Source organism: Carassius gibelio, chromosome B11 (genome assembly GCF_023724105.1).
Source record: "Carassius gibelio isolate Cgi1373 ecotype wild population from Czech Republic chromosome B11, carGib1.2-hapl.c, whole genome shotgun sequence".
Classification (NCBI taxonomy): Eukaryota; Metazoa; Chordata; class Actinopteri; order Cypriniformes; family Cyprinidae; genus Carassius; species Carassius gibelio.
In genome coordinates this window covers 8,914,968-8,927,023 of record NC_068406.1, presented here as the reverse complement: position 1 = coordinate 8,927,023, position 12,056 = coordinate 8,914,968, and the positions used below count along the sequence as shown (strand labels likewise).

The 12,056-nt window shown below is 36.8% G+C and overlaps 1 protein-coding gene across 1 annotated transcript in view; it reads right to left on the bottom strand.

Moving 5' to 3' along the window:
* Nucleotides 1-513: 513 nt before the first annotated feature.
* The window catches only part of LOC127968244 (E3 ubiquitin-protein ligase TRIM62), a 48,971-nt gene continuing 37,428 nt past the window's right edge, over nt 514-12,056 (bottom strand). Inside the window, exons 4-6 of the mRNA XM_052569299.1 lie at nt 8,911-9,167; nt 6,571-6,686; nt 514-1,554 (exon numbers count right to left, since the gene is read on the bottom strand). Of these exons, the coding sequence (XP_052425259.1) occupies nt 1,004-1,554; nt 6,571-6,686; nt 8,911-9,167 (924 nt within the window). The 3' untranslated portion in view covers nt 514-1,003. The remainder of the gene's footprint in view (nt 1,555-6,570; nt 6,687-8,910; nt 9,168-12,056) is intronic.

Below are 12,056 nucleotides of genomic sequence, written 5' to 3'. Positions count from 1 at the left end.
TATATATATATATATATATATATATATATATATATATATATATATAAACTATTTAAACACTTTTCTAAAGAGCAACAGATGTAGTCTCTCAGAAATGGAAATGTCTTTCAGCATCTTATAATCTGATTAGATGCGTTAAAGCAGTGATCACCCAGCATACTCTTTAACACTTGAACCCTCTTAAAACAAACGTCCCGGGACCCTAAACACTGGAATGTTCTAGAAAGTAAGCACAAGATGAATAAATAAAAGCAATAGGGAAAGGAAGATGCGTGGGATTCACTTTTCACCAAAGCCACAGCTACACCTGTCCTGCGAGATGTATAAATGCGCGAAGTCATGGCCCCATTTTCATAATCGCAACAGATGCGTTAGCGGCGTTCGAGTCCTGAATCTCGACTAGTAGGAGATAAAACACATACACGATCATTCACGCTTACAGGGCGCCTGATTACTGCAGCCAGACTCTTTCCACATGACCTGAGGGACACAATATTCCACTCACAGATCATGCAGTTACTGAGAAAAAAGAAGTTCGTACAGCACTAGTTCAGTGTCTCCACAAACACACCAAAACCAATTGCACAAAACAAAACGGGCAACTCATTTTTATTTCTGTCTGCACAACAGATAAGCTCTTTTTCCCAGGCTTGAGCCATGAAAGGAGCATTTGGACCCTGCAGGGGCTGAAGGGACAGAAGTCGGGATGTTGTGTACAAGCAGCTGGGAATCTTGGGCAAGCAGGCCGGCCACGGCAAGACTACAAATGACCGGCGACAATAAAATGTACAAAACACCCACAGGCAGTTCTCAGAAAAGTGCAAGGCTCTCCATTTTATTTACCAACTCCAGGCATCTACAGAGCCTTACGTCACAATCCATCAGTCAGATTGCTTTATTCAGTAACGTGTCGACGATCCACCGAGCACCCTAAGGTAAGCTGAAAACGAAATGTTATTATACAACCTAGATTTCAGTTTCTTCTTCTCTGCTGACTCAGCTCTTATAAACGCACGGTGTTAATTCGCAAGGGCTGAACATTTTTTCCGTTGGCGTGACTTTGACCGGGGCTGAAGTATGGATAAAGTTTAGCTAGAAACTTCTCTCGGTAGGTGTAGAGCCAGGACATGTCGTCAGCGTTGTAGAAAACCAGCAGACCTTTGGGGTAGTCCAAGTAGACGCCCACTTTCTCGAGTTTGCTCTTTACGTTGAGGCGCGTCCAGGGCTCGGTGCAAGCGCTGTATTGGTTACCGTCGTGCATGACGATGCAGTAGAAGCCTCTGCTGGGCTGGATCTGAATGCTGCCCTTGCGGTTGACCGTTTCGTTGGCCACGCCGATCATCCACTGGGTTTTCTCAGACACCATCACCTCCCAGTAGTGGACGCCCGCCGAGAAGCCCTCGGCTCCCAGCACTGACACCTCAACGTCGAAGCGGCGCGGTGAATCCTGCAGGGGCTGTGGATGCAGGTTCCCGTACGCAACGATGGTGCAGTCGTCTGATAATATGAGCCGCTGGTGAGCAGTGATGGGGTCCATGGTTAAAGCAGCAGGCACTGTGGACATGAGGATAGAGGAAATGAAAAACAGTGCATTTAGAATCAATCCACAATAAGCTTGCTATCAGCTGTTATATTACAGCAGGTAAACATTCATAAAAATAAACTAAAATAATAATAATAAATATATAAAATTGTATAAAAATATGAAACAATAACAAATACACAAACACACACACACAAAAATACACAAGTATTAAAAATAAAAATTTTACACACACACACACACACACACATATGAAAAACAAATCAGTAAATATTAAATTAAATTAAAATAGAAAAATATGAATTAATAGAAAAACAAAAAACTACAGATATAACGTAAAAATATATCAATAAAAATTAATAAATGAAACAAAATAAACGTTTCAAATTTTATATATATATATATATATATATATATATATATATATATATATATATGTGTAATAAATTATAAAAAAAATGTAATATGTTATATATAAAATATATTAATTATAAAATACAAAATCAATCAATTTAAAATATAGTATGTATGTATGTGTATATAAATTATATATATATATGTGTTTGTAAGAGATAAATGCATTTAAAAAAATCTATAAATATAACATTTTATGAATAAATGTAAAAAATAAGAATAGAAAAACAATACATATACATACATACACACACACACAGACACACACACAAAACTATTTTGAACAAATATTTAATTAAATCATTCTAAAATGTATAATGAATAACAAATAAGTAGACCTTTTATATAAATTGACAATTAAATGATAATATCATTTTCTATGACTTTAATACCTCCAGAAAGCATTTACTCCACAATCATAGCCCGATTACCAACTTGGGTGTGAATGAATACAATTTCAACTATTGTCATTTTACAGATCAAATTGCTCTTTTGTTACTGGTCTTATGTCCTGATCTGATCGAATCCCTAAAGGGGATTTATTAGCAGTTTAGAAAGATATAGTTTGCCTTTCGGTGTCTATATGTGGACATCCATACAAGATAACAAGGTCAGAGTGGTTTAGCTTTTAGTGCATGTGCTTTGTAGGTTTTTACCTAAATATCACATTCCACCTCTTCACCACTTCCTTTTCACTCTCTCTTCTATACTTCTCAAAGAAAAAACTGGGACAAAGACTAAACGAGCAGCCAGAAATGGGTGTTTGGGGAGGTCATTCTTGTCAATCAAAAGCACTGACACAGTTATTACCTGAGATGGTGAAATAACACTCCTCAGAAACCTATCAACACACTCTTTCTAATTCATTATCGCTTGGGTCGATTAAAGCTTACAATCCTTTGAGTATAAACACACTAAGATCCATCCAGCAATCAGAATACAAGAACAGGCCAGGAGCAAAAGTGTCTACACTGGCCACTGTTTTATCGCTTCTGCCAGGCACTGAGTACTTTGTTGAAGAAGGATAAATAAACTCCATCCATCAGCAGCTGCCTGGCTGGTAATGCCTGCAGTCGATGTTCTGCAATGCCCATTATGGTGCCAGCTTACTGTGGGTTCAGTGGTGGGCAAGTGTGCCAAAGAAATGGACTGAGAGAGGCGCAAGCGCTGGATAGAGAACAAGTCCTCCTGCATACAGACAAAAACAATAAACACATACCACAAGCTTGGACCTGAAAAAGAGACGCGAGCCAAGCAGTTGCAACATTACGGTATGCATGATGCCAAGATATAATTCTGGAAAACTGAGCTATGAAACTAAGATTAAGAAAGATTATGAGGAAATATGGGGAGAAAAAGAAAGAATGCTTATCTGAAGCAATCACTTATCAGACATGTTATGCATTCTTTTGCATTGCACACACCACTAGGGAATTTTTAGGGTTCGTATGAAATTAGGCTGGAACATTCACTGTGCAACCATGCTGGCTAGTTTGCCTGCGGTCCAAAGATGGGCATGTCTGTCAGGGACCAGAGACGAAGAGGGAAATTTGTAAAATATTTTTGTCTTGGCTATTTAAAACCTTCACCACAAATGGCGGCGCCAGAAGCCGGTCCAGAGGATAGGATGTCAACATTTCCACTCTTTGACATTGGCAGTTTGCGCTTCAGGTAACCTATAAATAATTTAACCTCTGTCACTTACTTTCGATCTGTCTCTGCCTGTCCTCGCTCTTTCAGAGTCACGCAAAACAAAACAAGCACCAGTATCCGGCTTTGGATTCAGAAAGTGCCGAAAAATATTGCTGTTCAGGTAAGGGAGGGGAAAAATAAATAAATAAATGATGGGAGAGAAAAAAAGATATTATATATATATATATATGGCTGGGTATTGAGTTTGCTACTTATTAGGCACCAACCGAATTGCCTCGATACCATCGGTATCAAAAAGTGTTTCGTCATTTGGTACCAAATTTAGATACCTTAGGGGTTAATCTCATTAATCTCATTAGTGTCAGTGAGCCAATAAGACTGAAGCACTAGTTGTGTTCGACTAGAAGCAGCACAGCACAGATCACAGCCATCCAGTGTCCAGTGATTCCTATACATTGAGATATAAGTGACAGCTCGTCACTATATCAAAACTGACCACCACAGATAGATTGTCCAAAAGGCTTATACTTCGCTGAATAAATTGAGTGCTTGACGTTTCAAGCATGCTTCAGAATTTTTTTGAGAAGTTTTGAGCCATGTATTATTATTCTAAATTGGGCTACTACTACTATTGCTATATCTTGTACCCAGCAATAATACCCAGCAGTAATTCACTTTTATGAGATGAAAAAAAAAATATCGGCAAAGCATATTGTACACTTTAATGTGTATTCAGAGCCAGTGAGCGACAGACTTTAAAAATATTAATAATAATAATAATAAAACTGCATTAATGCTCAAAGTAATTGTCGCCGGTAATTAACAAGATAATGAATTAAGATATGGATGAATAAAGATAAAGGACTAAAAACGTATATATATTATATATAGCAATATCATAGCAGTGAAATATGGTTATATATCAGTACGGCTCCGATTCAGCCGTGGGTAATATACAGCCATATCACATGGCTAAAAGTGTGATATTGCACTTATATAAGAGTATATATATATATAAAGGAAATAAATATAAACAAATTATTAACAAATAACAATATCAATATTAAAAAATATATACATAAATTACGTATGATTATGTATATAATTTTTTATACTAAATGCAATAATATAATTTTACAGGACTGTGTATAAAACTTTCAATATTTATATGCTCAGTAACTGGCTTTGGATTCAGAAAGTGACAAAAATATTTCTGTTTAGGTTGACAGGCAAAAAAGATATGTCTATATGGAAATGTCTATATGGAAATGCAAAAAACGCAATGCCAGTACAGAATGAAAAGTGGCAAGTGCAGCAGTATGGAAGGAAGGATTTGGACTGGATTTGTTTGATGTGACAGATTGAGCGTCGCCCCTTGCTCATTTCTGTCAGTGTAAAGGACGCTGGTAAATGGCTGAATTGATTGAGAGAGAGAGAGATATTCCCTGCTGTGTTATTTTAAATAATGCTCTTCCTCAGGTGGCTACTGAGGGGGAATACAGATGGAGGAGGCCTGCAGCTCTTCTCACTGCAGCTAATACAATGGCCACTTGTGTGGAGCTCAATCAGACATGTATTATCTCATTCACGGGGCTGTAAACACACAGGTTGTGTTTGTGTTGATTAGATCCTCTCTAATTGGATGCACTAATACATACACAATGAATAGTATTAGATATTTGGACATGATTAATATATGGATGTGCAACAGATGCACAAATAACAATTGGCTATTCAATGAGAAACCATTTCTGTGAGAACAAAATGTAGTAGCGCTTAATACTTGCTGATATGATAATAGGTTGATGCTGTTCAGTTGCTAAGGTATTCTGAGTAGTTGCTATGGTGTTCTGGGTAGTTCCCAGGTGGTAATGATATTCTGGTCTCTGATTGTTTTTTTGGTTTTGTTCTGTTTATGTGACCATCAAGTGAAAAAACTAATAATACAAATAATAATAAAAAACTTACATGAAAAAAAAAAAAAATGGAATAGCTGAAATTAAATAACATTTAAGTAGTGTATGAAAAAATGAAACAAAGATAAGAAAATTTGCTTTGGCATATAACTGAAATAGGTTACTTAATAACTAACTAGAAACATATAAACAATTTAAAATGCCAAAATAATTTGAACTTCAATATTTGTTAAAATATAAAAAACGACAAATTAAAATGCCCATAACACAAATTATATATTTTATAAATATTTTATAAATTAAAGTAAAATTTAAAATAATATTTTATGTTAATATAAAAAATAATATAAACTATAATAATAATAATAATAATAATAATATAAATAATACTAAAATAACACTGGCCTGATTTCTTAGACAAATATTAACACACTTATTAACACAATAAGCCACAAGATTTGAGGTATTATTTATGTTTGTGGCACAAACAGTGTTGGTTTGTTCAATTCTAATGGCTCTATGCAAATTAAAAATTCTTGTATGAAACCAAGCCACCATAATCTTGGCCCACCTAGTCTATAATTAATGAAGTAAATGAGCTCCAACATGACAGCAAACAAGATTGAAATTAGTGTCTGCACTCAATAGAAAGGGCAACGAGCTTCAGTCCTGCAGTGTGTGCTTGGCTGATTACATCACAAAATGGATTTTTCACTGTACTTAATGATTATGCCTGGAATATAAGCACATGATAATGCTGAGGTGCTGGGAAGTATTTGCTAAACACAAACAAACATCACATGGGAATCTCACACACCCCTTGCAGTTCTTTTATAAACCCTGTTTGGGAAAGCTAGATCTAGTATATTCATGCAGATTACTGAACGCTATCATTATCATGATCTTAATTTCCAGGCATAAGCATTGAGAACAGTGATAAACTCATTTTTTGTGTAATGTTTTGCTTCCAGTAGGGGTGTAGATGTTTTCCCAATCACACATAGCTACTATTAAAAATGCAATTGTATTGTTCTGGCGCATTACCTGGGGATATATCCAGAAACAGAGACTTCCAGATTGTATACTGTAGTGGTCCCATGTATTTGGACGTTGGGAAGTCTTCATAAGTGAGGTTGGTTTCATGGATCTTTCCCTTTATTCTGCAGAGACAGAGGACAACAACTGCATTATTCAAATTCAACATTGGCAACCCACCATACCCCGAGCTGATTCTTCCTCAAAGGCTAAGTCCTGTTTCCAAACACTCGTTTTTGAATCGTACTGTGTTTTCTACATAGCTGTGCCGCCCCTGCAAAGTCAAACAGCTCAAGTTCGCCGTTGGGAGTGAGGTCAATGTGGGCAACACTGCAGATCACTTTCATTAGTTCAAGCCACATTAATCATCTTATTCTGTTTCAGTATGGCTAACCCATTCCCTTCTTATCATTCCCAAATAAAACATCTGCTACACACGCATTTAGAAATGCATTTTTTTTCTTCAAAATGCAGTCTAAAACTTCAAATATTTTTGCTGATTAACAGGGCTAAGGTATGTGGATTTATAGCACACCTGTCATCTAATAGATTACAACCAGCATTGTTATTTATGATATCAAAGTCTCAGCTTTCAACTTTTTTATTATGAAATTCAAACAACAAACACTGCTTTGATCCTCTTTGTGAAATAACAGATCGCTGTAGACGTATTTCACTTTACTGCTAGTAATAGCACAGAATAAACATGAATGAACATCAGATTGAATGTTAAATGAAACATACAACTTATTAAAATGTTTTTTGTCTTATGTAATCGCTCAGTGTTTCAACTGCAGAAAGACGTCAGTAAAACAGTTTGTAAACAAATGTTATGTAATGTTACATTTACAATAAAAAGCCACTTAATGACCATAGCTAGATAGTTACCTAGAAAAAACAACTCTAGAGAGAAGCAGTTTGCTAAAAATATGTACTGTCTTAACTATTCATGATTTTTTTATCCTATATATATTTTTCCCGAACCCGTTCTTCAATGTTTGTTTGAATAAATTTATCATGAAAACAAGTTATGACAGCCACCGTTTGAATATTTATATATAAAAAAACGAGTAGAAGCATGAATCTATAATTATATTAATAAACAATTTTTTTTTATATATACTTAAAACATTATCAATTATATTATTGTAAATAAAAAAATATGTTCAATTTAATTTGTATACAAATCAGTTTTTAATTTTAACATTTAATATAATTTACCATGAGAAGAATATATATATAAATATATGAGAGAGAGAGAGATCATTATTTACTGTAAGGCTAAAAAGAGGTGGAAAATTTCAGGTACATCTCTGAAAACTTACCAGGAATTTTTTTTTTCTTACTTTAGGAAAAGTTGAAAAATTTTGGAACATTTTGTAGAGTTAAACAAATTTACTGGAAAATGTCCACCCCTCTGCATCCCTTGAGAGAACAGAATAGAATATAGAAGAATAGAATAACAAATTGAACTTTATAAGGCCCCATTTACACTAGTGTGTTTTCGTTTTAAAACACATTACTTTTGCTATGGTTACACTTATCGTTTACACTACTCTGCCGTTTTCGAGGAGACTTCCGAAAACACTGCACACCCCATTTTAGTTTGAAAGCTCCATGGTTGGGTTTCAGAGTAAATGGACCAAAACTGAGACTTTTCAAAGCGATGGCGTGGCTGCCCACATTATCTTTGATGACCGTATAAACAATAACATCATGCGCATTTGTTGTACCCATAGATGTAAACGTAGATTTCCCATTCAATCACTCCAATCACGTAGATGCATTCGCGATCTAAATAATAGAGAATCTACCTAGTCATGTCAATGGCTGTACCTGCATGAATGGTCACGTGACATGCGTTTTAGGTTGTGTAGTGTAAACGGAAATCGTTTCGGAAACGCAGGGAAAATACCAGTGTAGACAAGGATTTTTTCATTCTAAAATGCCATTTAAAACAAAAACGCACTAGTGTATATGGGGCCTAAGATCAAAACAGAACCAAATTGCACGTTTTTTAATTTTATTTTTGCCAACATCCAGCCCTACTGATTAGATGTCAATGATCTTTCTACGTCCTAACTAACCTCAACCTAGCCTGTTCCTCAGTGATCTCTCTTCTGACTGTGACATATGGCAAAGGGCAATGGTCACATATATAAGTCAAATAACCTGACTTGCCTTGGTATCTTCAACCAGCAATACCCTCCACGAATCACTTGCTCCCTGACCAGCGGTTTCGAGAAAAAAGACAAAACGTTTTAGACCAGAGAATCTCAAACTACCATACAAAACACCCTCAACACAAGCTCACCCACTCCTCTCTGAGTCACATGCCATCCTCAGTACCTGTCTGACGTCAGGGCTATTCCCTCCAAGAACTCGTGACGGCTGGTCCCACTGAGTCGCTCCTGAAGGATCTGGATCCCTTCCTTGACATCACGGAGTTGCTGGCTGTAGCGCTGGATCTTGTGTTCGATATCAGACAGCGTGCGCGCCGTATCTGCCTCCAGCTCCTCCAGCATGCTCTTCTGTCGTTCCCGCAGGAAGCGGTGAAGTCGCTCAAAAGCTTCACCAATTGTAGCACGAAGGCTCTTTGCTGATGACTATGAAGTAGAGAAGAGAAATGAGACTAGACTAAGAGCCTAGAATTAAAATAGTACACAGTCACAAATAACAACCCTTCAAGACAACCAAGTCTTTACTCTAGGGCACATGAGGAGCATAAATTTTAGATTTTTTTTTCTTTTAAGAAATAGATATTCAGCAAGGATGCATTTTATTGACCATTGACAATAAAATACATTTATAATGTTACAAAAGATTTTTTTAATAAATGTTGATCTTTTAAACTTTATATTCATCAAACAATACTGAAAAAAATATATATATTAAAGTTCCACTAAAATATTAAGCAACACGTTTCCAACGTCGATGATTATGATAAATATTTATTTAGCAGCCACAAAATTACACTTCTGTCAAACAATGCATTTAAATAACTGGAACAAGCTGACAGTTCTTTCATCTACAATAGTGTTCATTCTGAATTCATAATTTTTTCCACCAGAATCGCCAAAACCATAAAGAAATAACATTCCATTTTAAGGCAACGTTCTGCTACAATAAGGGATGTTCAAACTTGTAGTTTGGTTCGCTTGGTTCATTTGGTCCGGACCAAAAAGAAAAGTGATATATTTGGTTCACATTAGCATTTTTGGCACTGAATCTAAAGTCATAGTGATAGGTTCACAACCTGATTGTCAGCTTGAATGACGTATATATCATGATGGAACTCACCGAACACCCCAAACAATTTAAAGTCAACTTAAAGCAGCGCTGCGGATGTATGATATCAATGCAACCATTAACCGATCTGTCTGCTTCACACCACTTTAAGACAAACACACCGTCTGGTGGACTAAACGCACTCATTCTTGCATGTACATATAATTTTATTTTCACTACCTGGAAAGCACTTTACCTCATTGTTCCTCCACGTCTGCCCTCCGTTCATTTTGTTTTGGTTATACCGCATCATCAAATCATGTCGCATAGCATCGCATCTTGTCATTAGTTCCTGTTTTTGGTTATTTTAGAAGTATTTGGTCCTTGTTGCATTCTAGTTTGTTATTTCCAATGTAGGCGCGTGGCATGCGCGCTCATAATGGAAGCGACGCCGTCGCGATGCATACGCGGTGCGACGCGCACTTTTTTTCCAAGTGAGTCCGCACCGCATCGATTTACAAACATCTCAATTTTTTCAAAATGCCGCAACGCACCGTGGGTCATGTGACAAGAACTAACCAATAAGCTTCATCCTTTCCCGTAACAACGTTGAAAACTCACATTTTTAGTGCTGCAAATCCATTTATCCTGTGCTGAAATTTCCACGTCTTCATGGAGAGAGCACTACATGGTTGCTTAGCAAAGGCAGACGCCTCAGGGGCGCAACTGTCCGAGCGCCTTGGAAAGAAGGGGAAAGTGGCGCGCCTAGTTTTTTCCACGCGTTTTTAGGCGCGATATGTGAACGGCCCCTTACTCAAACAAAATGCACAGAGCAATCGAACCAAACATGACAAGTGTGAATGCACCCTAAAAGGATAAAATAGGCCTAACTAAAAGAATCATGCTTTTATTATGTATCTAAATTAAACAAAATTAATGCATTTTACTATCAAATCTACACTAGTGATTCCCATGTATTAGTTAGATAGCGTGCTTGACAATTGACAAAGATAATGCTATGTGCAGTTAGAGAAGTCTAAGACTAGTGTTTCAAGTAAATGACAACCTACACAGGGACAACATGGTCAAAAGACCTGTCCTCACCAGGTATATCATGACAAGTTTCCACCATCAAATAATTGTGAGTCCTAAATAAAATATTGCTTGAAGTGACAAATCCACAGACATATTTGATGTTTAAAATTCAACTGGAGTGTAGAGCGTGGAGCTACCCATGATGAAGAAAATGAGAATTCAGCAACCTTGTCTTGCTGTGGATTCAAATTGTTAAAAGAAAAATTAAGAGAGAGAATGATCTGGTTTACGACACAGCAAAAATAATCTAAAACCACGATACTTATATTTAACTGTCTCTATATTCCTATTAAATGATCATAAATTATTATATATATAGTTTACATTTTTATGTATAGTTTCTATTATAAAATGAATGAAAATTCTGGCAGTCTCTCAATGTATTGTAGTGGACTATGAAGCAAGTGGAAAGTGCTGCAACATTAGAGACGGGGACACGGTCTAATAGTCAGTGGAATTGGCATTAGGTTGCTCCTCCTTTAATCTACTGGGTTACTTTAGGACAGCGTCCATGGGAAGGACATGATTACACATGCAGACGGGCAGATGAGCATGGAGATAAAAGCAGCATAGTTCAATGCCGAACGTAAAAGAGAATTGTAAAACTAGCCAACAGACTCATAGACTGAAACAGAGGAAAACAAGTCGAAGAGAGATAAAATGAGATGTTCTGAGGAAGCCAATCATCTCCATTAAAGTGTAAAGAACATCAGTTACAGTTGACAGATCAAAGATCTGAAATCTCAAGGTCGAATCGATGCATGATAGAAACCGTTCCACCGATGACCATCCATACAAACAAGGTGAGCTGCAGATTTTCATTTATTTCTTGGCCTATAATAAGAGCTGGAAGAAACCACAGACTACACCGATGACAAGATTACTCCTACTAACAAATGAAATAAAGGACTTGTTCCACTTCTGTCTTTCCAATGGAAAATAAGATTTCCTTGCAGCCAGGAAGATGAAATCCTATTAAGATCACGTCTCTCTCTGTCGTCATTTGCATCGGCTGAGTCAGCCCACCTGGTGTCGCCTGATGGATGATTGGGACTTAGTGATGCTGAAGTGGTGTTGGTCTCCCCATGGGCCACGCTGCCTCAGATGGGCTCTATTTAAAGCCAGTAAACATGTGCCATGAGCCTAGTGCTACTCGGCCTCACAGCAGCCTG